This window comes from Diceros bicornis, chromosome 2 (genome assembly GCF_020826845.1).
Source record: "Diceros bicornis minor isolate mBicDic1 chromosome 2, mDicBic1.mat.cur, whole genome shotgun sequence".
NCBI classification, from domain to species: Eukaryota; Metazoa; Chordata; class Mammalia; order Perissodactyla; family Rhinocerotidae; genus Diceros; species Diceros bicornis.
Window position 1 is genome coordinate 40,409,218 of NC_080741.1, and position 27,761 is coordinate 40,436,978.

A 27,761-nucleotide genomic window follows, 5' to 3' on the forward strand; every position below is an offset into this window, starting at 1 on the left:
TCACACAGCTTATCAGTGGTAGAGGCAGAATTTGAACCCCGTGTTACCGCTGTGCTTCTTACACTTCACCACCCTGAGTCACTTGCCTCAGAGCTTAGAATTTAGGTGGAGCTATTAGTTTAAAACCCCTAAAAAGCAGTTAGTGTCCACTGCTTAAGCACCTGGAGCCTCAGTTTCCCCAAATGTAAAAAGAGGAGCTTCTGAGACCTTCCAGGATCGAAGGCTCCAGTTGGCAAGCACTGGCACCTGAGAGTCTCCTCCCTCTGGGAGTGAGGGGTTTTGTGTGGTCAGAGGTGGCTCTCCTGGCACCAGCTCTCCCTCGGCTCAAGTCTTGGCTGTTTTTGCCCACTAATGGATGTGGAGCGATTCTCGGGGTTTCCTTGTGGTGTGGTGGACACACAGTGATGGAATTTGACTCATGTAACTGAAACGTGGGTCCCAGGGGGAAGTTTTGGCTTGGGGATCAAAATGCATGAAAGCAAACCTAATGGGTTTAAGGTTTTTAATCCCCAGTTGCTGTCCTCAATCTGGCTGTAATTTCGCCCTGTGGAATCACTGCTGTGGCATTTGTGGGGAAAGAGGGAGCCTTTGAGACACTGTCAGTTCCAGGCCTTACCCAAGGAGGCAGCTGTGGCTCAACTCTTTTCTGCCACCTGTTCTCCAGGGAATTTACCTGCAGTTTGCTCTCAGGATGTTAGGGATGGGTTTAGAGCAGGATGGGTGGCCGGACTGGAGGCTCTGTAGCCAGCTTGACCACACACAGGTCAAGCAAGGAAGTGGCTGTGTTGGAAAAGTGGGGGGCACTTAACCTGCCACAATAGGAGGGAGCTTGGGGGGACTGGAAAGAGCACGCCCTTAGATATGGACACCCTGGGTTCAAATCTCAGCTCTGCCAGTCACCAGCGGTGTGACCCACCATCTCTGAGTAAAATGTATACAAGAAGCCGCCTGACAGGATTGCCTTGAGCAAGAAATCAGACAGCCTGTGAGCATAACTGGTACTGGCAGATGAGGGGCCCACATTTCCAAACAGGCAGGTGAACTACTCGTTAAGAGAGGTAAGCCTCTGGGCAACACCACGCCAGCAATGTAAATGATTTTGGGGGAGCAAGAAGGTGATGGAAATTCAGCCTGATGGGCAGGCAAAAGGCCTCCTTTCAATTCCAAACCCTAGTCTGTCCTTTGGCATGATGGAGCTTCTGAATCAGAGTTCTAAGCTCAGAGTCACCTGTAGAGCCTCACGCGGGCTTTTTCAGGTAAGGTCACGTGTGAGCATCTGGTACCAGAGGGGTACTTGATACCTGTTGGCTCCCTTTTCCTCCTCTCTGGCTGATGTGGGGTGGGCAGAATAGGGGAGGGGGACACTGCCCTCATCTGCCGGGGTGCGGGCTGCAGCTTGGCATCTTACACTTTATGGGCTCGGGCAGGTCCCGTGACCCTTTCTGGCCACCTGCTTCTCCATCTGTAAAATGGGGATAAGATTAGTGCCTCCCACAGGGTTTCGGTGAAGATTAAATGTGATTCTGCCCGTAAGGAGCCCAGCCCAGCACCTACACACGCCAGGTGCCCGATAAATGCTGGTGGTCTTTGTAATTAGAAATCCAGGGTTCTGAGATAATGAAAGGACTCTAAGATGTCTTTGAAGTTTGCGTGCATCTTTGGGGATGGGATAGGAGAGTCTCACTTCTCAAGGGTCGTCTTTTCATACTGGCTTCAAATGAACATGATTATTTGTAATCAGTGTGCACTTCTTATACTATAGCACTTCTTATGCTATAAATTACGTGGAGAGCTTTTTAAAATGCACGTTCTGATTTAGTGGGCCGGGGATGGGACCTGCGATTCTGCATGCCTGTCAGGCTCCCAGGTGTTCTCTGTGCTGCTGGTCTGAGGACCACACTTGAAGTAGCGAGCAAAGGTGAGAATCAGCCTGATGATTTATTGATGGGAGCCTTTCAGTGGGGACACTCAGGCCCATTTATATGGCAACTGTACAGAGGAAAGAAACATCTTATTGTCTTGTCAGGAGTGCCCAGGGAAGATTTTAGGGAATGGTTAAAGTGGCTGGGATGTCTCTTTTTAACTCGAAGAATGAGAAAAAGCAGATGGCATCTTTTCAGTGGCTTGTCCTGAACTCTGGGCCGTTGTGCTCTCCCTGTCTTGTGGGATCAGCCTGGCACATAGCCAGCTGAACTAACTTCAGAAAAGACGAGCTCATCGGCTGGCCTGCAACAGCAGTCTTGCTGGCTGGCGGCCTAGGTAAAGAGCAGCGCCAGGCTGCAGAGGAAGCCACGATGTTCTGTAAACACAGAGATACAAGCTCATTCTCCAGCGTGCCACCCCTGTGAATGTTATGCACATGTGTGCACACACGCCCCTTTATCTCTTGCTTCATTTCCCATTATACAGGATTTGGGAAAAACCTCCTCATCTGACCAGCTGACTAAGAGTTTGAACCGCAGGGCTGTTATCAGTCTTCAATCAGCCATTGTTGTTAGAACCACTGAATACCTTGGGCTTGGAAGGAAAAAGTAATTCAGGTCCTTTCTCCACTTCAGATTTTGGTATAAATTTTGCCCCCTCAGTCTTGGCTCTAGGTTGGGAGAAGCAGTGCCTGAGATTTAATTTCTCCAGGGTCGCTTCCTGCTTGGATAACTTGTGAAACTGTGTCTGTAAATTGGGAGCAATCTGAAATGTCCGGGGTTCCAGTGCCAATTTGGGGGACGCGCGAGAGAAACAGCCTGCAGTTTCTTGTAGCCGGTCCCCTTCCTTTCTGCGGGATGAATTCTCCTCCTTGTTTGTTTCTTGTGATTTCTATAAAATGAATTGCAAGTGACGTTTATTCACTGTGCTGATGTAAATTTGGAGTTGGGAATTTTTGGACCCAGCCCTGTCCCACGGGGGTGTTGGAGTAGAGGAGCGTTTTGCGTTCCCCAGCTCCTACAACCTGACATGTGGAAAGGCGGTGGATGTTTCAGCAGTTTAGATCTGTCAAACTGCTAATTCTTCTCACCTGTGAAAACATAACTGGTGTTAGAGGGAGCAACCCTTGGCTCGCCCTGGTGGCTCTAAAGCTCAGCCCCAGAAGCCAGAGGGGAAATTGATCCCTTAATGTGGCTTTCTCTGTGCTGGAGTTTCGTTTGGTGTGTCATCATGCATTTGAATTAGAGCAGCCACGAGCCAGCCAGACTGCCCTTGTGTGGTGACGGAGGCGGTGTGGTCTGTTTGGGAAAGTGCGTGTGCTTGCTGAGTTTTCCAAAGGCTGTGGTCCAGCCCTGCTTCTGCTTGGGGATCCTGCAGCTGTGGCCTCCATGGTGAGGCCGGAGGAGTGTGAGCCGCCCAGCGGCACCTGGAGGGGCAGCTTCCCAGAGGGAAGTTACTGAGGGGCCACAGGGCAGCTTGGGTGCCTTGAGGACTGGGGGCCCGGCTCCTCTCACACCCCAGCATGGTGCACTTTGATTCCTCACAGAATCCAATATAGATTCTCTAAGACTGACTTGGAAAGAAGTGGTCCAGTAAGGGGTGGGTCTCTCTGGCTCTGGTGTCTTCATAGATCCTTCATATTCTGGGCATTGAGAGATTGGGCTCAGGGGCAGTGGGAATTAAGATGGGCCCACATGTCTACCTGTGAACCTGATACCACATCTCTGAGCTAGACTAGTGTGGGTGTCCCTTGTGACACCTGCCAGCCTTTGCTCAACACCCATCTGAGGATCTCAGACTTCTGTTGTATGATATATAAATGTCCACCCTGTGCTCAGCCGGAGTGTTGGTTGGGGAGCAGCATCATTCTGAGGCCAGGGTAGGGATGGATGGGTGAATGTCCAAGATCCCAAGATGAAGGTAGCTTTCAGGACAAAGTGAGGCAAGTCTGGGCCAGCTTTCTACATCCCCAGGGAGGTTGTTCAGGGTCCTTCTAACCTCTGCTGGACACCTTTTCCACAGATACAAAATGGATAATGCTTTCTATTCCAAGGCAAGTGGGAGGTGATATATTTAATAATGTGCCTAATACTCTTGCAAGAAACTCAAAGGTCCATCAATGCTAGAATGGATGAGTCAAGTGTGGTCTAGAAATACAGTAGCACTCTATATAGCAATGAAAATCAGTGAACAACATTCAACTGCAACCACGTGGGTGAATCTTTCCAGGCTGCTTGAGATATGGAGCAGCTCACGTTCTCACTGAGCAGTGGCTGGGGATTTTCTACTCTTTGAACATCAGTGTGGATTTTGTTTAAAGTCTTATTGTGCAGGTCCTTTTCCAAATGGCTTAGCTCAGCACCAACTGTGTCTGATCGGTGGTGGTTAGTATTCTCTGCTATAGCTCTTTGGTTGACTGCTTTCTGGAAACAATGCGTAAAACTGTAGGTGGAAATTGTTTTGGTAACATCTGGAGGGGAACTTGCTGCCATTCCCCCCATGTTCTGCACTCACACAGAACCAAATGTACCTCTTCTATCTTCTTGGAGTGTCTTGCTTTCTTCTTCCAGTGGGGAAGGTCCCTGCTGGGGTTGGCCCATCCCCAAGGCCACTTTCCAGTTGAAGGTGAAGGATGAAAGAGCTTTGTTCCTGCCCCTGCTTGTATGCAAACTAGTCTGTCTCTGGTTTGTGTTGGGATAGAAGATGAGGTTTATAATCCCACCTTGCTGCCACTTCTTTCCTATTTCCCCCTAAATATACGTGTTGTGTGTGTGGTGGGGGACACAGAAGAGAAGTGGCATCTCCAGCTTTCTTATTTTTTATTTATTCACTTAAAGTTTTTTTATTGAAATGTAACACACATCCAGAAAAATCCCCATATCATATATACAATTTAATAAATTATTACAGATTTGTGTAAACACCACTCAGATTGAGAAACAGAACATCATAAGCAGCTCCAGAAACCCTCTCTCCCTAACTACAACCCCCTTGCTCCTCCGCAGAGGTAACCATTATCCTGACCTCTAACACCACAGTTACATTTGAACTTCAGGTAATGGAATCAGACAGTGAATACACTATGGCCCTGATGGCTTTTGCTCAGTGTTATATTATGTGATTCGTCTATGTGGTTGCAGTTGAATGTTGTTCACTGATTTTCATTGCTGTATAGAATGCTACTGTATTTCTTTTTTTTTTTTTGTGAGGAATATCAGCCCTGAGCTAACATCCATGCCAATCCTCCTCTTTTTGCTTTTTTTTTTTTTTTCGCTGAGGAAGACTGGCCTTGGGCTAACATCCGTGCCCATCTTCCTCCACTTTATATGGGACGCCACCACAGCATGGCCTGACAAGCAGTGCATTGGTGCGCACCTGGGATGCGGGCCTGGGCACCAGCAGCTGAGCACACGCACTTAACCGCTACACCATAGGGCCGGCCCCTAAGGCTACTGTATTTCTATACCACAATTTACTCATCCATTCTGGCATTGATGGACCTTTGGGTTTCTTCTAGTTTTTGGCCATTACATAATCAGCTGTGAACCTTTTTGTACATGTCTCCTGGTAGACACGTGTGCATTTCTGTTAGGTATATTCCTAGAAATGGAATTGCTGAGTAGGCACAGGTGCAGCTTTATTAGAAACTATTGAATAGTTTCCCAACATGGTGGTAACAGTTTCCACTCCTACCAGCAGTGTATGAGGGTTCCAGGGCTCCACATCCTTGCCAGAACTTGGTCTTTTCAGTCTTTTTGGTTTTAGCCTTCTAGTAGGTGTGAAGTGGTATCTTATTTGGATTTCTCTGAGAACTAATAGAGTTGAGCACCTTTTCATGTTTACTGGCTGCTTGGTTATCTTTTATCATCAGGTATCTATCCAAGATTTTGGCCCATTATTCTATTGATTTGTCCGTATTTTCCTTATTCATTTATAGGAGTTCTTTATAGATGCTGGATAGGAACCCTTTATTGGTTGTATGTGTTCTCGACCAACCTTAAGCTTTAAATGTGCCTGGAGAAAATCTAACAGCTTCACTCTAGGAGCCCTCTCTTCTTTCCCCACCCACTAGCACAGTATAATGCTGGGGTATGGTTTCCCAGTGAGCATTCAGACAGCCTACCCATGGCTGGGTGAGGACTTAACCATCGGCTGCCTCTTTCCTGGTAGAGTTGTGACAGAATGCCCTTTCTTCTTGATGCAGGGTCCTTGTGGGCGCGCCAAAGGCGGATTCCAAGTATAGCACTTCAGTGAAGTCCCCTGGGGCCGTGTTTAAGTGCCGTGTGCACACCAACCCTGACCGGAGATGCACCGAACTGGACATGGCTCGAGGTGGGTGTACATCACTGCCAAGGTGGAAGTGGATTCTCACCCTTGCACTTTCCTCTTTTTCTTCCCAGAATGGCCTGATCATTCACCCACTCTTCCATCCATCCATCCATCCATCCATCCATCCATCCATCCATCCATCCATCCATCATGTATTGAGTACCTGTTATTTACTAAGCACTGCGATATACCAGTGAACAAAGATCCTGCCATCCTGGGCCTTACAAATTAGGGGGCAAAGGAGACATTAAAACAAATAATTGAGTGTGAGAAGACCAGAGGGGAGATGGGTATTTGGTAATCTAGGTTGGAGGGTCTGGGGAAGTGATGACTTCACGTGACTGGAAAGACACACAGTAGTTAGCTGGGCACATACGGGAGGCAGAACCTCCAAGCAGAGCAAAGCATGTACCATTTTCAAGTACAGAGCAAGACAGTGGCGCTGGAGTGGTGAGTAGGGGAGAGGGGAAGCAGAGGAGGTTGGCGGGGTGGGCTGGGGCTGGATCACACGGGGCCCAGCAGGCCGGGGGAAGATGTTGGGATTCTATTCTGTTTACCAGGGGGGAGGCCATTAAAATCAACGTCAGGTTTTAGATTTTAAGTAGAGAAAGATATGATTGATGGATGTTTTAAAAAGCTCGCTTTGGCCTAGTGGAAAATACACCATCTTTGGAATCAGATGGATCTGCCTGGGTTCAGAGCCCAGCTCTGCCAGTTACTAGTTGGGACTTATTGGGAGTGTCCCATAGCGTCTTTGGCCTCAGTTTCCTTACCTGTGAAATCAGAACTAAGATAGCTACCTCACAAGGATTACCTTGAGAAGATTGAGACAATAGAAGTGAATACACAGAACTGTGCCTGGCACATGGTAGGTTCTAAATAAGCAGGAGCTATTTTATTGTAATCATCACTTCAAGTCCTCATTTTCTCCAGGCTCCTTTCCCATCAAGATGATCTAACTATTTTTTTAAAATGAAGAATTGTCATGATTTTCTTGAGCAGAAAAGGAGAGGTGTCCATAGTGTTCTCCAGTGCTACTCAAAATGACTGGTTTGCAAACTGTTTGTTAACTGGTACATAGCAAATTAAGGAACTTGCTTCAGAACATAAATCAATGCACAGCTTCCTTTGAGAAAGTCTTGCTATGAAAAAATATTGGCTGAATTAAACAGCATACATAGTGATGGGGTCAATTTACATTTTGTCTTACAAGTTCCTTATTTCCTCAGGCTGGTAACAAACATTTGGGTTATAGACTACCCTTTGAAAAGCAGCCAGCAGAACATCATTCCTCAACCCAAGTCTGGCTTTTCTCTTTTTCCTCCAGGGAAGAATCGGGGCATGCCCTGTGGAAAGACCTGCCGGGAAGACCGGGATGATGAGTGGATGGGGGTGAGCCTGGCCCGGCAGCCCAAGGCCGATGGCCATGTGCTGGTAAGGCCTCCTGGGGGTGCCATGGGGAGGGAATGGCACTCTGAGAATGAATGACTTGGATCCCTTGGGAAAGCTGGATGGCATGGTGACAAGGGCATGGCTTTGAGGTTGCCTATTGTGTACTACTGCTTGGGCAAATGACTCATCTTTTTATTTTCTTCATCTGTCAAATGTTAATAATGTCTGTCCCAGGGTGCTGAGATGTGGTTATTGAAAAATGACAAATAAAATCTGAAAAGTGCTTTGTAAATCTCATACATTACATAAGTGTTTTTGTCTGTGTGTCTTTTTAAGTTGAAGTATAATTTACATAAAATGCACGGATCTTAAGATGACAGTTTGGGTTTTGACAATTGTACATACCTGTTTACCCACCTTGCCCCTCACCCCATCAAGATATAGAATATTTCTATCATCCCAAAAAGTTCTCTTATGTTCCTTTCTTGTTAACCTCTCCCACCCCCAGGCAACCGCTGTTATGATTTGTATTGCCATGGGTTACTCTTGCTTTTTCTAGAACTGCATATAAAGGGAATCCTGCAATGTGTGTCTTTTTGTGTAAGGCTTCTTTCACTCAAAATAATACTTTTGAGATTAATCTATGTTGTGTGTATAAGTTCATTCTTATTTATACCTACGTGGTATAATGTATGGAATATATGTTATTCTTAAATGGTCATTTATTTGGCTCCCAAAGTGCATGTGATGTATTCTGATCCATTAGGTTCTTTGAGGGAGATGCAAAGAAAAAGAAGTCTTTGCCCTTGAGACATGCAGTACCTTAGAGCTGCGCTGCCCAGTAAGGTAGCTGCCAGCCACATGTAGTTGTTAAATTTAAATTTATCTAAATTAAAAATTTAGTTCTTCAGTCACACTAGCCACATTTCAACTGATCAGTAGCCACATGTGGCTACAGGCTACTGTACTGGACAGAACAGAGAGAAAACATTCCATCATAGCAGAAAGTTTTATTGGACTCAACAAGAAAGGGATTTCCAACTGCCTCAGAGGTTTTTGTCCATTTTCTTTTATGCTTTTCTATTGAGATATAACACTGAAGTACTTAACATGCACAACTTTTAAGTGAAGAGCTGGTGAATTTTTTCGTGTACATTCACTCATGCATCCCCATTGCTAATACCCCAGACTGTTCTCTTTGTCCCTTCCCCATTAGTACCCCCTCCCCACTGAGATGAACAGTATTCTGAGTTCACAGGCCTTTTCTTGCCATTGGCTTTTCTTGGAAGCTGCATGAAGATTTTTGTTACAAAAGCATAAGAAGGGAAAATAATACTAGCTGCCACTTCCTGAGGGCTTCCTTTGGGCCACATGCTGTAAAGCTGAGGGTTTTACGTATCTTTTATCCCAGGGGAAACAGGTTTTCCTTAAGGATCTAGGCAAAATATTTCTGTCCCATCTCTGTGTTAAACTTCTCAATGGCAGAGCTGTTCATCTGAATTCCGCCTCCCTTCTCAGCACAAATTAAGCATCTGCCCCTTGTCAGGCCCCTTTGGGGAGGGAGGAAGCAGCTGGATGCTGTCGCCAGCATCGCAGGGCCTCCTTACTGGAAACCATTGTAGGTCCTGTGGAGGGCCCCCCAACTCTGCTGTTTGCCTTGGTTTCCAGTCCTTTAATCACTGTCACGGGCTGCCCTGGACCGTCTCCAAGCCTCTACATTCCTCCAGACATAGTGGCCCGACCCTGACTGGATGACTCGGCCGGCCCTGGGAGGGCCAGAATGCTTGTCCGCCATCCTATGGAAAGGAAGGGAAGAAGCGGATCCATCTATAAATCAGGTGGCCTGAGATCAAGATTCAGAGCCCAGGAGGCGGTGGCCTGGTGGCAGCAAAACACACGATGCTCCTGAGAGCATCGAGCCTAGATCCCGAGGTTGCTCCTGTGAAAATAGTTCCTCTTCCCATGAATGGATAACCTCTGTGGCTGAGAGCTTGCTTCCAGAGGGTTCTGCATTACTGCAAATCGTTATCAGGAAGGGGCCATCTCTGGGGATGTGAGGAGCGGTGAGGATCATGGGGACAATTGAGCAAAGGAAACCAAGAAGGCAGAACTGGAGCACTTGTGCTCGTGGTGCTGAGATAATCCCGTTCTAATTCATTGCCTGCAGAGCTGTTTCTCGCATGTTGTACACAGTGTATCATCCCTTCAGTAAGCCACTCTGTGGGTGCTGGAGAAAGACAGGGGCATCCAGCAGCATCGGCTTTCCTTATGGCTTCTTTTTTATTGTGGTCAAAAACACATGACATAAAATTTCCCGTCTTATCCGTTGTTAACATTAACAGTATGGTAATGTTAACTACATGCTCGTTGTGCAACAGATCTCTAGAACTTTTTCATCTTGCAGAACTGAAACTCTTTATCTATTGAATAATAACTCCCCGTATTCCTCTCCCCCAAGCCCCTGGCAATTTTCTTTTCCAAGGAGTGTGACTACTTTAGATACTGCGTGATTCCATTTATCTGAAATATTTGTCTTTTTATGATTGGCTTATTTCACTTGGCGTAATGCCCTCAAGGTTCGTCTATATTGTAACATATGACAGGATTTCCTTATTTTAAGGCTGAATAATATTTCATTGTATATACCCCATTTTCTTGATCTATTCATCCATTGATGGATATTTGGGTTGCTTCCAACGCTTGGCTATTGTGAATAATACTGCTGTAAACGTGAGTGTGAAAATCTCTTTGAGATCTTGTTTTTGTTTCTTTTGTATATATACCCAGAAGTGGGAATGCTAGGTCCTATGGCAATTTTATTTTCAATTTTTTGAAGAACCTGCATGCTGTTTTCCACAGTGGCTGTACCATTTTACGTTCCTACCAACAGTGCACAAGGGGGGGTTCCAATTTCTCACATCATCACCAACACTTATATATATTTTTTAGTTTGGCCCTCCTAATAGATGTGATATCTCATTGTGGTTTTGATTTGCATTTCCCTGATGATTAGTGATGTTGAGCATCTTTTCATGTGCTTATTGGCCATTTGTATATCTTCTTTGGAGAAATGTCTATTCAAGTCATTTGCTTATTTTTAAATTGGATTGTTTGTTTTTTGTTGTTGAGTTGTCCTCATTGCTTTTTGCACATGTGCCATCTTGCTAGGAAAGCTTTGTCCTATGTCCCCTCTGTCCTCCCCAGTTTAGACTCTGCCTCCTCCATGAAGCCTGTCATTGGTGACAGTGCTGTGTGTAACAAGCTTAGTATCTTTTGTGTCATTAAGAACTCAGCATTTTGTTGTTACTTTATATGGATAACTTATTTTGTGTGTGTCCTTTTTTTATGGAAACCACTTGGACACAGAGACCAGATCCCTCCACTCTCAGTGCCTGAAGAAGATCTAAAGAGTGGTGGTTAAAAGTATGTTTGAATAATATAGGGGCTGAGTGTTGATGTTAAAACAATTAAAAACCAAATCAGTTGCCGTCTCTTCTTGGTGGCTGATTCTAAGTTGTTGATGGAAACATGAGGCAAAATGCTGTGACAGGTGACAACAAGGTACAAGGAGTGGCGACCTAGTCCATATTTACGTTTTGGAGGCCACATATCCATTTGCTTTTTCTTTAATGTCTCAAATCTACTTGTCAAAACTTTCTGGGAGGCAAGTATTTATTTTAAAATTAAAAACAGAAGATATATGTTCTTCAAACATGTTTTGAGAACTGGGGAGGTGCCCAGGGGTGTGGGCATGAGACCTGTATCTCCACGGAGCATAATGTTGGATTCCAGCATTGGATTTGAAGAGGGAGAGATGGGGTGGCTTTTTTGAAAATGGCATCTGGTGCTGATTTCAAAGTAAAGAATAGATGGAGAGTTTGAAAGCTGTGACAAGGAGTCAGGTGTCTCAATGACAAATGGCATTTTCTGGACCATGGATCCAGTAACCAGCTCTGGCAAGACTCAGGACATTGGGCTGACCTGGGAGGCTGACCTTGGCTTAGTACCTGCTAGTCTCTGCTCACAGGCGGTGTGGTACCTTCGGTTTTTCCCAAGGAACAAATGATACCAGGTGTAAACACAGCATCAGGATTAGAGGCAAGGCCCTTCCCTTCCCACTGTCTCACTTTGCACTCCTAGTATGCAGGGGACAGTTTAAGAAATAGGGGGAAAACTCACTTCTCATTGTAACCACCCAACAAACCCAGGATAGGCACTGAATCTTCTCTTGGACCTAGGAGCGTGACTCAAAATGTTCAAGTCTGATGTTTCTGCTTTTCATTAGTCTCCAAGGCTCAGGAAAAAAAATAATTTAAGCATGCAGATTATTTCTGGGTGGGAGTGGTGTTCTCCAGCTTGCTCTCTTTGCTTTTTGTTTCCAAACATCAGGGCAGTCCCTATCTGTTCACCACTTCTTATCTGTCCATTTTTTTCAAAGCCACAGGGTACATTTTGGCATTTACTTCTGTTGCTCTGTTTCCTGATTTTTTTTTTTTTAGTGAACTTTTAATTGAGCTATAACACATATACAGGAAAGTGCACAAATAATCTGTGCACACCTTGATGAATTTTCATTTGGTGACCATTCTCAGAACGACTTTCCCAGTAACCCAGGGCCCCTTCCCTTTGCCTCCCAGGCCACTCCCTCCTCTGTTGGTGGAGGAGCTTCTTGGGGGCAGGGAACTGTGGCATCAAGGCCTTGATCCCGTTCACCTGCTATTCTCAGCAGCCCAGGGCCTGACCCTGGCTGTGTGGAGTGGACCTGAGGCGTGGTGAAAGCTCTGGCCATCTGTGTAGGGTGAGAGTGTAAGTAAGAGGGTGGGGGTAGGGACTTACGTGCCTTTGTGGCTGAGCCGTACAGAGAGGCCTGTATCCCCCCACACCCCCCAGGAAGGCCGTGCCATTTCCATACAACAAAAGAGCCCCTTGAAATAAATTGCTCATTTTCTTCTTTTTATTCTTTTGGGAGGGAAAACAATCCTTATAACATGAAATATGTCAGATTCTAAGATTTGGGGTGGTCCCAGACCTTCCTCCCCCTTTGTGATGATTATTTTGGAATCTGAGTTTGAGCAAGTCTTGCTGTTTCCAGAGGGTGCTCTCCTTTTCCTGCTTGTCTTCCCTGCTCTGCCCCTCTTCCTCCCTCCCAGCAGAACACATTTGAAGAGATTGATGGAGTTATTAATGCTTTGGAGACGGTCCCTAGGAATTTTTTTTAATGTAGGAGTCAGGTTGACATGTGTGTATATATAATGATAATCAGGGCTAAACAGTCTTTTCTTTGTATAATTTATATTTAGAGACACTTCTTGTTTTCCTACATGCATACTGCCTTTGATACTTTGATCTCTGACCTCACAGAATGCCTTAATTTTAGTTGAGCTTACTGTGAAATGCAATATTTGGATCTTCTAGGAATTCTTCAAGATCACTCCTTAAACAGTTTATGGAACTTAAAAAAAAACGAGACAATAAACTAGACATTAAATGCAGAAAGTCCTCCCTTATAAGAGTCATCAGTGAGCCCCATGATAAACATCCGCCTCTTTATGATCCCTCCAACCCAATAAAGCATGGAAAGCCCTAGAAGCCAAGGGCATTGCTGAATCCATAAATTAAAATATAACTAATTTTACCAGCTGATTAGATTATAAGTGATTCAAGTTTGCAAGCCATCAGAATTGAGTGAACTAAAAATTTAAAAAAATTACTTAGTGGAGTAGAAGGATTATCTGCTTAGTAATACTTTTTTATAGCTCCTTGCCCTGTATCATTTCAGTCTATTGAGAAATGTGCTGTGAGCACAAAACAGTACCAAGTGGGGAGGAATGAAGGTGGTTTGCAGTATAAGAAATGAGATTGTTTTGCGTGGTTTAGTGTCATAGGGCAGGAGGCAGAGTGTGGGTAAGCTCAGGGTTCCAGTCATTCTGAGTGTGTCCTGTCTTTCATTTGGACAGAGGGCCTTGTCAAGGGTCCTTTGGGCAGTTGGCTTGAAGAGGTGAAGACCAGAGGCAGGCAGGCAGGGATTTTTATCACAGAATGGCCTCAGGGATACCCAGGCCCCAGAGAGTCCCTTCTCTCACACGGGGACCTTGGCATTCCATTTGACCCCAAAGTGGTTATTTCTGGGGTCCTGAGACCAGGGGAGGCTCTGAGGACAATAGTTACCAGACCTGCCTTCGAGAGGTGGATTTTGATGGCTTCTCAGGGAGAAATTGGGAGTTTTAAGATGGAAAATACAGTCTAGTGAAACAAGGAAGGCTCTGACACTGGATTCCAGTTCTGTTTGCAGCCCTTACTATCTCTGTGACTTAGGCAAAGCTCTCTGATGCTTAGGGTTCCCATCTGGAAAATGAGAATTCTAAAGAGATTCTGCCCACCTTCCAGGGTTGCAGATGTCAAATGTGGACCGTGTAAATGCTGGATGTTACAGCCTGTAGCACATTTGAAGGAAACAAACCAAGAAGTTGAAAACTGATTATTTTACAATGCGGTATTTTCAGAAAATGCATCTGTTGGCCAGAGTGAAGTGAACTGATAACAGAAGCGAGTGAGAATGCCCGTCAGAAATGAGCTGGGCAGAGTGCATGCCTTCAGAGTAAGCAGGTCGGCTCCTAATCAGCCTTGAGGGTATTTGGATGTGCGGAGACATGCACGCGTACCTGGAGTGGGCCGTTATGTCCGAGTGTGAGGCTCAGTGTGTGCTGTGGTGGGTGGGGAAGGATGCTCCTGGTCCAGTGTCTGTTGGCGAAAACTGCCTTCCCTCGCGGTGTCTCCTCACAGGTTTGACCCTACTGCTGAGAGGCTGCTCTTGAGAGCTGACCAGAGGGTCTGTCTGTCCCTGACGGCCTCCTCTCCTCGCACATGCCAAGCTCTTGCCCACCTCAGAGCCCTCTGCCCTGAACCTTCCCTCAAGTCCCCTTCCTCTGGTCCCTCACTTTGTTCAGGTCTCTGCTCAGATGTCACCTCCTCAGAGAGGCCTTCCCTGACCAACCTGTCAAAACCAGCCACTTCTGGCATGAGGGAATTTCCTGATGAGATGGAAATGTTCTGTATCTTGCTAAGGGTTTGGTTACATGAACATATATGTTTGTCAAAGCTCATTAAATGGTACACTTGAGGTTTGTGCATTTTGTTGTATGTCAATGTACTTCAAAAAAAAGAACCATCAACAAACATTTACTTTTGTTAATGATATGCATGCTGAAGTGTTTCTGTAGGTAAAAAACAGTCAAATATTGGCAATTTCGTATGATTGAGCCTAATACCTTGCCCTGAACCAGCTCTAAACAGAAGCTCCCCGAAGTGTGCTCCACAGACTGGCAGCCTCAGGATCACCTGGGAGCATGTTAGGCGTGCAGAATCTTGAGCCCTCCTCCAGACCTGCTGCGCCAGAATCTCGAGGCGGGGCCCAGCAGTCTGTGTTTTAGTAAGGCTTCCAGGTGATTCTGATGGATCTCTGATTTGATGGAGGCTGACTGCTGATCTAGTGGATGTGTAGGTGGGTGTTGTGAATGGCAGGGTCTATTGTGGTGGGCAGAGCAGCCGCCTTTTGTCTCCTTGGCTTTTCTCAGCATGTTCCTTCATGAGGACTTGAGTCTATCACCCCACCAGATGGACCCAGGAGAAGGGCCATGACTGTTCACTGCTGTGTGCTCAGTGCCTAGTACAGAGCCTGGCACAGAGCAGGTGCTCAATAAACACATGATGAGTGAATGCACAGGTGGGGCATGCACAGCAGACCCATCCTGGCCTGAGGGCCCCAAGGTGGGTGTTGAGTGGTGGTCTTATTCTTCACCTGGTTTCGTTTTTCTTCCTTTCCTGCTCTCCCTGCATCTGGTGGTTCCCTGGGGTCTGTCAGACTACCTCCAGCGTGCATCCTGAAGTCATCACCTTCTCTTATCTCTGCTGTCCTCGTCCTGGTCCAGGCCAGCAGTGTCTCTCACCTGGATGTTCACCTCCACTCTTGCCCATGTAAAGTCTCTACACAGCAGCTGTGTTATCTTTCCAAACTGTAAATCAGATGATGCCACTCACCTGTGTAAGACTCTCCATCAGCTTCCCATTGCACATGCACAAAAATAAGTCATCCCCAAGGTCTACAAGACTCCTCATGGCCTGGCCCCTGACCCCTCTCTGACCTCATCTCCCTCCCACCACAGTCATTTCAGACCAGGCCCACCAGCCTCCTTTCTTTCTCTTGAGCCTCCAAGCCTTTCTTACCTGTTTCCTTTGTGCCTGATATTCCCTTCTTCTGGAACACTCTTCCCTGTATGCTCAGTGTGGTTGGCTTTTTCTCATCCTTTAGGCCTTCCCTGACCTCCAAGTGAAAAGCGTCCTTCCCACTCCTAGATTCTCCATCCCATAACCCTGTGTCTTTCCTTCCCAGTGCTCAGCACTTGCTACAATCCCCATTTATTTATATATTTGTTTATTATCCGTCTCCTCCCAGGGGCTTTTTCTAGTTCACGCAGTTTGCTCATGCCCAGAACAGCGCCTGGTCGAATGTGTGTCTGGGTGGGAGAGAATATGACTTCCTGGCCCCACTGCTGCTCTCTCCTCCCACAGAATCATGTGGCACTTCTGGGGTCTGCTTTGCGGCCTCCTGGGGCTAACTTTTCTGCTCTGAATCCTTCTCTGTCCTTTAGGCCTGTGCCCACCGCTGGAAGAACATCTACTATGAAACAGACCACATCCTGCCCCACGGCTTCTGTTACATCATCCCATCCAACCTCCAGGCCAAAGGCAGGATGCTGATCCCTTGCTATGAAGGTGAGCACTGGTTGATTCTCCATCACTACCTACACGTGTCCTGTCCTAAACAACCCGCCACCCATCTCCACACCACATCCGAACACTTCCCCCAGCTTTCCACACTGCAACAGGAGGGTATCACTTTGTCCGCAGATGGCCTTTGGTGCCTAAGGCTCTGTCCAGGTGATGAGGAGGGTGAGAAGGGGCAGCGGTTCCAGGTGCTGCCCAGCCTTGCCTATCTGCCACTGAGCCCATGGTGCTTACCAAGTGTTATGGAGTCTCAGAGACTGAAATTCACCAAGCCCCAGCCAATCAGTCAAATGGAACTCTTGGTTTCCTGGCACTGCCAGATGCTGTGTGGCATTGGGAAATTTACTTTCTGTCTCTGGACCTCAGTTTCCTCACTGGAAAATTCAGAGGTTGGCACAGATTGTCTCCACAGTCCTGTGCAGTTCCCAGATGGTCATAAGGCTCTCAAGACAGCTCCTGGCCACATCTGTGGACACATGTCCTGAGGCAGGGGCCAGAGAAGACCCAGGATTCAGTCATTTCATAACATCCGAAGTCTGACTTTCCTTCTTGTCCGGTCTGTGCACCCTCAGCGCAGTTTTAAGAGCTCCTTACCAAAGGACACTGGGGGTTTTGGAAGGAAAGTGTGTTTTCTCAGGCTTCCTGATTAAACCCTTCAAATACCTGGGCACTGGGGACCATTCAGCTGACCATCATTTAGCTCAGTTGAATTTGAGCTTTAAGGATTCAGTGTCATTTTCTTCAGTTTTATAGCTTGTTCTCTCAGATTTTCTTAGTCTAATTCCAAGTGAGCTAGAACTTGTTTCCTCACTAAGTGCTGGGCTGTTCATATTTTAATTCTCTCCTTAATTTATTTGTTTGGACAGAAGTCTCCACTAGCCTGTGTCCACATTTCCTTTGGGCCTCCCCGGGTTTTCCCGGGTTTCAAATTCTGTGGCCACCAAAGAGGGCTCTGAGACATGCTGTGTAGACACATGCATTTTTCTGCCTTGTAGAGGACCCTCCAGGGCCCTCAGTGGACTCAGGTGGCCTGAGCAGGGTGTTCTGTGAAATGGCCCCATAGAAGAACATGGCAGGGCCATGAACCCTGTCCTTCTGTGAGATGAGCCTTTTTTCCCAGTGTCAGCATTTGCTCTGGCTGGGCCTCATGGGAAAACTGACCTCTGGCCCTGTTTATCTCTGTATTGCCTCAGTCAGAAGAACAACTTCATCTGAACAATAGATGATCTATAATCAGTCAAGAGGGAGGGATAGGTAGTATAAATAGACACATAATGGGCCAAGACTGTGTTCTGACTGCCTCAGCTTATTCCTCACCTTTTCCCCAGGAAGAAAAGGGAAAAGCCCCTGGAACAATTCTTGGGGTAGCTCATCAGTCCGGGGAAAGGGGAGGGAATCAACAGGGGGAATGGGGCTGTGAATATTGAACCCAAACTAGTTATGCAATAGGACCAGCAGTTTGGTTTTCCTAGAACTCGTATTGTGAAATAGAGGCCCGTTGCTGTCCCCGATGATTCCTCCGGGTACCACCATAAGCATCAGAAAGCGAAAGGATGGCCCTTGGAAGAGGTTTCTAGGGTCGGATGTCCACGTGTACCTATAGCCACCGTGGCTCATGCTTTTAAACTGTGTCATTAAGCAGTTGTGGGATCAACAGTAGGCCGGTGTTGGTCTGGGGACTTTACACATTCTCTCATTTAATCTTCAAAAAACCCCTGAAAAACAGGTATTTTTCTTCACTTGAGTTTGAATACAGGTAGTTTATTTTGGAAGTTATTTCAGATGTAGAGAAGTGGGGAAGTGAGAAAGGGAAGAGAAGGCAGCCCACAGGGATGTGTTACCCACAGTTACCACCGTGGGCACCTGGGGCGCATTCCCTGGGGAGCTCTGGGGCCAGTGTGGAACCACCTGAGAATTATCCCGCCTGAGGGTTAGGGGGCTGGGGTCTTATCCACTTGACCTGTCCTCTGTGCGTGGGCAGGGAAAGCCCACTGGCAGAGATGCGGGTGCCAGCAGCTGGTAGTTGGGCCACATCATGGAAATGGTAAGGGCTGGGGGGATCTGGGTGGGGCCCCAGTGGGGCGACTTCCGTGTGGCCATTCTCCTGTAACAGGTGGGGAAGCTGAGACTCAGAGTTTAAGGAAATTGCCAGAGGTTACTCCAACAGCAAATACTAGAGCTGGGGTTTGAATTGTGCATCTGTCTGACCTCAGCAAACCATTTTGTGCCCCAGTGGTTAGTGGTGATTTCTGTTTGTGTTTTGGAGTTTCCAGGTTAAATGAGAAATAAGAACCAGTCAGCAACCCTCATAAAGCAAGAGAGGGTGACTGTTTGAACTATCCCAAGGGTATAATCATGAGGTGAGGGGAATGTGAACATTTGGGATGTTGGTGCTCTCTAAAGCATGCCCTGCCTGCTCCCCTTCTTCTTTGCTGGCGGCTCTGGCGTGACGCTTGGCAGGCATGTGGAAGCCTGTGTGAGCCAAGGAGAGCGGCAGCAGGGCCAGGTGACAGTTTGGGTTCAGGTCTGCTCCACCTGTCCCTCATTCACAGTAGAGTGGGAGCTCTGACCCTAGGCCTTAAGAGGCATCGTGTGTTTCCTCCCAGCCCTCTGGGCGCTTTGGGCCATCACCAGGGAACATGCTGCTTGTAGCTTGCTGGTCCTGGGAGAGAGACCTGTGGAACAGACCTGAACCGAATCTGTAGCCAAAGCCCAACTAGAACAGCCAAACCCCAGCTGATCTGTAGATGGGTGAGTATGAGAAGTGAACACTTGTTATTGTTTGCCATGGAGATTTCATGGTTGTTATACAGTAATAGCTGACTGACACGGGGTTCATCTCAGGAACCCAAATTCCTCACACAACAGTGGCTGTGGGATCAGCTCAGGCCTCCAGGATCGCTCTTTTCTTTGATTCTTCCTTGACTTAATGATGGCCAAATGGAATCAGCAAAGAAATTAGTGAAATGGTCGTGCCCCAGCCCAATCTTCCCCTGCTACCTTCCATATCCTAACTCATTCACTGGCCCAGGGAGAAGTAAGGTAGGGGGAGTGTTGGGGTATAAGAGCATCTCCTTAGCACAATGGGGGACTGAACAGAACGTCTCTGTGGTTCTTGGTCCTGTAAGAGGCGAGGGGTGGCAGACACTCAGATTTTTCTAGAAGGCTGGATTGGCAGGGTGGAGATGCAGGCCACAGTTAGGGCTTTTGCCTGTGCTCTTTTGGCTTTGGAGAGTTCCACCTCCCTGTTTTGTGGTCTAAACTAAATCTACTTTGGCTCTTAAGGCAACCATTATTTTCTCTTAATGTGGAAAAACTCGGTGACGCAGCTCTCTGTTCTGGGTGGGGGATCACATATGGTTAAGTACAACGGACGTATTTTAGAGTTTGATAGGACCTTTCAGATATCACCTAGACCAGCCTGTCTTTATTGGGTGCTAGAGATGTGGTGTAGCTTGCTCAAGGCCAAATTTTTATTTCCATTATGTTATTCCTATGCCACACAATGGAGAGTAGCATAGTGGCTAAGGGCATAGACTCTGGACCCAGACTGCCCATGTTCAAATCCTGGCTCTACCACTTGTTAATGGTGTGACTTCAGAGGAGTTATTTAACCTCTCTGTGCCTAACCTACCTCAAAGGACTGAGAAGAGGATTGAGTTAATACTTGTAAATCTTAGAACAGTGCCGGACATGTATATATTGATATACTTTATGCTAAACATATATATGCTAATACACCATATTATGTGCTGATGTACCATATGCTAAGCAAGTGTTTGCTAATCACCATGAAGTGACTAATTTGTCTACCATGAATAGAGTCCACTTAATTTTTAAGTACCTGTTACACACTCTGCTAAGTGCCTGGTAGATAAAACCCAAGTGACACAGTCCCAGCTATCAAGAAGTTCCCCATCTACAGGGGGAAAACAGAGAGGGAACATGATGTTTCAAAAGTGGGAGAGCTCTGTGGGGAGAAGTCCATGCCAGTGTGTACTGCTGGGTGCCGCTCTCCAAGGGCTCAACTGCATCCAAGGTCAAGGTGGCATTAAGGCAGGATTATTTCATTTTACAACTGGAACAACTGAGACCCGCTTAGAGTCTGCAGCCTGTTGGGGCTCATGGAGGAGAGGAATGGTGGGAATCTACTGTGGTCATGGTGGTAGGGGCAGGGCAGGAAGGGGTACAGCTGCCTCTGGGTGCACTGCCTGTGGAACAGTGGAAAGGCCACGGGAGGGAGAGGGTGTGGGAGGCTTGGTCAAGGCCACTCTTCCACCTTCCTGCCTCTGTGGCCTCAGGCCTGTGGCTGGACCCTCAGTGGGAACGGACACTCTAATTGCCTCCATTGCATTTACCTCTGAGGGTTGTGAGGAGCTCCTGAGAAAACTCAGGTGCAGGTACTCAGAAAGACCACGCATTGTTCTATAATTGTAGCCTCATTGTGGGTCTCCGTGAGAGTCAGCTCTGCTCTCTTCAGAATGTTGGAAGGTTAGTTTAAATCAGGAAAGACTGTAGGTGTGTGGGCACCTGTCCAAAATGTCTCAAACTTTTGAATTCTTAAAAAATCGGTCTTTGGCACAAGGACATTTTTCTCATGACTTTTCAGGTGCTTCCTGTTTCTGGTGAGGTGGGAAATGCTGTCAGAATATCCTGTTTGAACCAGGAAATATAGAGGGAATAGGAAACAAAAATGAATTTAAGCCACAAAGTAAAATAAACTAACGGAGCCTACCCTTAAGTCAAACCATTTAGTTTATATTTGATACGAGAACAGCATCATTGCCACTGTATGTTGTTTGGTTTTATCAGAATGTGTGGGAAAATGGGAGGTTCAGTGGGACGACATATGGGGAAAACTATTTGTAAATTAAAGAGCAAGCACTATAGAACCTTAGTTTCTATTAACCGAGTCATGATGTTTAGGACTCCCAGAAGTTGTCAGCGCATTGATAAAATCAAGCACAGAGATTTCTTTCATCCTTTGCCCTTGAGCCCACCGAGACAAGAAGCCGGAGCTTGGCAGGAGGAGGCTGTAAACAAGTCATATTTTTATTGTGACAGAAAAAACTCACTAATAAGGAATAATTTGGGAGAAGCTCAGCTAAATTAACGAAAAGTGTTCCAGATAAAATACGGATAAAGAGATGCAGTTACGGTACTATTACTGTCACCGCCAAAAAGGGGTCCTCTACTCGTCGCAAAGACAAGCCAACAGTCCAGAGGCGAGGTGGTAGGAGAGAAAGGGTCTTTTTATTACAGCTTGCTAGCAAGGGGGAAGATGGCAGACTAGTGTCCTAAAGAACCATCTTAAAATGGCTGTATCTGTCATAGCTATTTAGGCAGCGCTAACATTACCAAAACCAAAGTGGGTTCGCCTCCTGGCGAGTTAAATCAGACTCTCCACCAGGAGTAGTTGTCTCACAAAGTAAGGTGTATTTGCAGCAAACTGGAGACCATGTGGAATCATTTCCAAAGTCATGGCTGTCCCCGAACAAAGGGAAGCAGGGACCTTTTATTTCAGATGGGGAATGAATATTCAAAAGGGAGAGGTGGGTATTTGCTTGCGCACGCTCAGTTGGAAAACATGCTTCCACATACGCTGCAGGTTACAGTAATGAGGGCTAAGCTCCTCCTGGAGAGATCATAGCATGAAAACTAAGGCAAAGGTCATAGATGTAGCTCTTGTGGTGAGGCCTGGTTTGATTCAGGGTGGTTGATGATTGTATCTCCTTAACATAACAAAAGGAAAAAAAAAACAATTTGGGAAAACAGTTAAATGCTTTCAAACCCACCCTTGAGTTCCTAAGGGCGATTAGTGGCTGACAGTACCATTGTCTATTAGACCTAATTTCAGAATCTGGCTTTTACCACTCACTCATTCCTCTGATTGAACCCATAGCTCCCACTCTCTGACGGGGTGACTTTGGGCAAACCCCTTGAGCCTCAGTGCCCTCATCTGTAAAATGGGGAGATGAATCCCTACTTAAGAGGTAATTGAGGTATATATGTAATGTGCCTAACACAGTTCCTAGCTCAGAGTCAACACTCAATAAACGTCAATTTTCTAATTAACTTTTAAGTACTATAATGGTATTTGTAAACATTCTGAGAAGGTGTCTGTCAGATCCTGCTTTGGTGAATAGATAACAGAAAGTAGAAAGCTGGCTATTACTAAAATGATTTTCAGACTCCTTGAAAAGACTATAATTTCTTAAATATCTTTGGAAATCATATTTTCACAATTTATTTGCTTTGTAAGCTCTCTCTTCTCTTTGTAGACGATCTAAAGTTGAATTCATGCCATGTTTAAGTGTTCTCAAGTTTGAATTGTTAGGGTCTGAATTTGTCAAATTTTATTGTGCTTTAAAATAGTCCCATTGATTCCAAAGATTTCTGTACCACTTTCTTCATTGTCAGCGGTGGCTGGCCTTTTATTCCTAATTGAGTTTGCATCTAGCCAGACAGTGATCATTTCTAGAGAAGGAAATAGATCACTCATTCAGATGTGAAGATTTTTTTTTCCCTTCTAATGCTGAAGGCTGTGGCTCCGCAGTTGATCAAAATCAATCAAGAGTCATTTACAAATGAAAAGCAATTGAGATTGTTTTGTTTTGTTGTGTTTTTGTTTTGTTTTGGAGAGAACCATAAAAGGCTAAGTTGATCCATTTAAACATTTAAGAACAAGCCATATAAATTTTTATTAAATAAAGAACTCTACATTTACATAGGATTTTATGGTTTCCAAAGAGCTTTCATAAACATTATCTCATTTAAGTAAATACAGCAAATTTAAAAAAAAGCAGATGCTGCTCTGTATTGTGTGCAATTAAGGCGGAGAGGGACCCTGAGGGAGCGAGGGAGGGTGCTGAGGGGACAGCCAGGGCCAGAGGAGAAAGCTAGGTCTCTGGCAGTGACTCTTGGGGCATAGGGAGCCCTGTCACGCTTTCCTCTTGGCGTCAAGAATGTTTATCTTGGACACACATACATTCTGTACCTCAAACCTGTTTCCATACATCGTATGGAATTATTGATTGCTTAAACTGCATCTTCTAATATTTTCCTTACCGAGTCCAAATTTTATGAATCTCCTCTTCTAAAATTGCATATCTGTGTGATGGCTGTCTTGGGTTTTGTTCCTGTCAGAGAAATTAACAGATTCAGGTTCACCTAACACTTATTGAACACCTACTGGGTGCCAGGTGTTGTGCTAGGTACTTAACATGGATGATCTTGCTGAGTAATCCCACCTTTTTGGGGTAAGTATTCTTATCTCCATTTTGCAGATGAGAAAACTGAGACCCAGGGAGGTTGGTGAAGGTCACAAGCTTATTAAGCAGAAAGGTTGCTGGCTTTTAAGTTCAGAGTAGATTTCTTTGTACTACCTGTCCTGTTGAGATGTTGGTTTTCTTTGTGATTACTGGGGTGCCGTGGCCCATCACAGAGAAGAATCTCCTATTTTTTTAGTCATAATTTTATTTTACGAGTTTTTAGGACACTACACTGTAGACTTCTCAGTGCAGACTCTATGTTGGAGTTTTGCAGTTATAGACACCAAATATAGGTAAGTCCCAGCACGTGTAGGGGGCGGACACGGTCCTTTAACCTGATAGAATTTTGCAGGGAGGCCGATCTGCTCTTCATCCTGGATCTTGCTTTACTCTGAGTATTTGGTTTAATATCTAAACAGTGATTTGACTGTCCAAGTTTAGTGATAATTATTTTGTACGTCTGGAGCTTTGGTCGTAAAGTGAATTCTACTCGGTTCTGAGCTGGGGTTCTCACTGAAATGTGACTGTCCCATGTTCAGGGTCATTTTTTTGGAGGGACAAAAGATAACACAATATACAGTGTCTTGGTCACTTTGGGCTGCATAACAAAAATACTCTAGACTGGGGTCACTTAACATTTCTTTCTCACTGTTGTGGAGGCTGAGAAGTCCAAGATCAAGGCCCTTGCTGATTTGGTGTCTGTTGAGGACTCTTCCTGGTTCAGAGATGGCAGTCTTCTCACTGTGTCCTCACGTGGTACAGAGCAGAGAGAAGCAGGCTCTCTGAGGACTCTGTTAAGGGCACTAATCCCATTCATGGGGGCTCTGCCCTCCTGATCTCATCTCATCATAATTACCTCCCAAGGCCCCATCTCCTAATACCTTCACATTGGGGAGTATGGTTTCAACATGTGAATTTTGGGGAGACACAAACAGTCCATAACACACAGTAAGTGGAATGTAGCTATACTATTACGTGCCTGTAATGTTGCTTGCCTCTGCTTCTGAAATAGGGAGTTGGCAAAATGGGTTACTAGATTCTGGGTAGAAGAAAGTATTTAAAGATTACAGAACATTAAAAAATTTTATTGTGAAAGATACATAAAATTTACCATTTTAACTATTTTTAAGTGTACAAGTTTGTGGTATTATGTACATTCACACCATTGTGCAGCCACCACCACCAATCTCCACAACTTTTTCATCTTCCCAAACTACAACTCTGTACCCATTAAACAGTAACTCCCCATTCCCCTTTTCTCCCTGGCCCCTGACAACTAGCATGCTACTTTGTCTCAAAGAATTTGACTACTCTAGGTACCTCATATAAGTGGAATCATACAATATTTGTCCTTTTGTGTTTGGCTTATTTCACTTAACATGATGTCATCAAGGTTCACCCACATTGTAGCATGTGTCGGAATTTCCTTCCTTTTTTTTTTTTTTTTTCTTTTTGTGAGGAAGGTCAGCCCTGAGCTAACATCCACGCCAGTCCTCCTCCTTTTGCTGAGGAAGACCGGCTCTGAGCTAACGTCCACTGCCAATCCTCCTCCCTTTTTTTTCCCCCCCAAAGCCCCAGTAGATAGTTGTGTGTCATAGTTGCACATCTTTCTAGTTGCTGTATGTGGGACGCAGCCTCAGCATGGCTGGAGAAGCGGTGTGTCGGTGCGCGCCCAGTATCCGAACCTGGGCCACCAGGGGCGGAGCGCGCGCACTTAACCGCTAAGCCACCGGGCCGGCCCCAGAATTTCCTTCCTTTTTAAGGCTGAATAATATTCCGTTATATATATACCACATTTTGTTTATCCATTCATGCATCAATGGAAAACATTTTTTTAAATGGCAAGAATGTTGTCACTGGAAATATGCTCTGTGGAGCATGACAGTGTGGCGGGAGCAGATTGGAAATGAGAAGCCTAGCTCTTTAGTCCTGACTCAGGCTAATTAGCTGTGTGGCTTTAAATAAACCACTTGCTCTCTCTGAGCAATAGTGTCTTCATCTGTGAAATGAATGGATGGGGTTAGAATTATAGGTGTTCTCCGAAGATCTTTCTTAAAGCCTCTTTCTCTAACTTAATTGTAAGTTTTGGCTTTATACAATTTGCATTTAATGCTGACCATAGCTTAATTGTCAATTATTTTGATAAAATGTTCTCCCTTCCTCTCTAACCTAGCTATTTAGATCATTTACTTTTTTTTTTTTTCTATTAGACTGTGGTCCCTTCTAACTGAGGGTAGTTTTGTCCTCTCTTTGGTTATGTATGTTTAAGTGCCCTTTTTATTACTGGAGATCTGTCTGCCTGAATTCACTGTCCTCTAAATTATTTAATTTTCAGTTATTTAGTGTTCACTCAGAAATTGAGCAAAAATTCAAAAATAATTTAAGACTGGCAAGCTGTTTTTTTCCTCTATCTTATTTCATGGCTAAGCTAAGGAACTATGGAAAAACAATTTTAAAATTGATATGTTAAAAAGACTAGCTTTGAAAGATGAAACTTTCTCAAATGGGTAGTAGGAAGAGAGATCATTAGGAACAATATATGTTACGCTATATGTATATCTTCATCTTTCCATGGGATGGTTTCATCCCACCAGTGTTTGGGAAAGATGCAAGAAGTGACCCCACCCACTGTAGTTCTTGAATGAATTAAAATTCATTAGTGTAAGTCCCATGCACCGAGTTGCAGATTGTGAACATTTGGAAACTGGTATTTTTTTCCCCCTCTGAATTGCCTTCTGTTTAGACTGGATTTAGTAAAACCAGCAGCTAAACCAAGGAAAATACGACCATTTTTAGAATGGAGGAGCCATACAACTTAATGAATCAAAGTGTGTGACGCAGGCCAAGTGATTCAAACCCACCCATGGCAGACGGGCAGAAAGGCAGAGCTTTCCAACCTGTTCCCGGCTCCCCCAGTGATTTCTAGGTCCTCAACCACATCTCTTGCTTCCCAGATTCTGTTCCCCCAAATGAACCTAGTTAGGTTTGTTACAGCATCTGTGAGCTGCTGTCATGCCAAGCCTGATTCTCCCTTGCTTCTTCGAGGCAGATAAATGTTTTGTTCTGCAGAGAAGAGGGAGGGAAGTAGCACATTGCAGTCCTCTCTCTTCCTGGCCACATCCTTGGGGCATTTGGAGACTGAGTGGGCGTGCCCAGGACAGCCCACTGTGGGGCCCCCGCAGCCTTTGTGTGCAGGAAAAATTCTCCCTGGGAACACAGGAGACTGCAAGTCCCACCCTGGTCCCTCCACCCTGCACTTCCTGGACTTCTGAATGGAGGGAGGGTGTGTGACCTGGGGGTTTCTTGGGGATGCTGTGCACCAGGCAGTCCCTAGTTTCCATGCTCACCTACCTCTCATAGCTCTATGGTAGAAGCTTCCCTGCCTTTTCAGGTCTAGGCAAGCACAATCAAGTTTTAGGATATGGGTATGGTACATAGGGTAGTCTACCGTACCTGTACCCTAGGCCTGTATGTGGACATTTGGAAAGTGGACTAGGGAGAAACCTCAACCTGACCTTTTTATATCATTTTTTTTTTTTTTTGAAGAAGGAATCAGATTAAAATAACTGTGGCGCCCTTAACTCACAGAAGTAGCATTCAAAAGGGTGAAAACTCCTCTAGTGTGCTGTGGTCCAGTGTCCGTGTGTCTGGCCAGCGTCTCTTGGGAAAGCCCCCAGGCCCTGGCCTGGGCACTGATGATCGCCACGGCACCCTGAGGTGTCAGCTTACCTGTTGTGTGGCCTTGTTCACTTTACAAAGTGCTTTCTTAGATTACTGCTCACTTAATCAGGATTGTTAAATATCCAGCAGGCTGACACAAGGTGGTATATTTTTTCTCTTTCTTACTGAAAAGGAGTCGCTGAACTGCGCACAGAACTTGGGGTTCGGGTGGCCGTGCTTGCACAATGGTGCTGCATCTCAAGATGTGGTTGATCAGGAATAGCTTTGAAGAGGCTGCTGTTGAGTCCTTCAGGGGGATTTGGCTTTTAGAAGAAGAGCACTTTGCATAAGGAGGGCTGGACTTGGACACAGGCACAGTGACTTCATGGGCCTGTGTCTCTG

General features: G+C 45.7%; 1 protein-coding gene across 1 annotated transcript in view; it reads left to right on the forward strand.

The window, feature by feature from the left end:
• The window catches only part of ITGA9 (integrin subunit alpha 9), a 334,926-nt gene that overhangs the window by 11,576 nt on the left and 295,589 nt on the right, over positions 1-27,761 (forward strand). Inside the window, exons 2-4 of the mRNA XM_058555011.1 lie at positions 6,128-6,255; positions 7,580-7,686; positions 16,293-16,416. Coding sequence (XP_058410994.1) covers positions 6,128-6,255; positions 7,580-7,686; positions 16,293-16,416 — 359 coding nt within the window. The remainder of the gene's footprint in view (positions 1-6,127; positions 6,256-7,579; positions 7,687-16,292; positions 16,417-27,761) is intronic.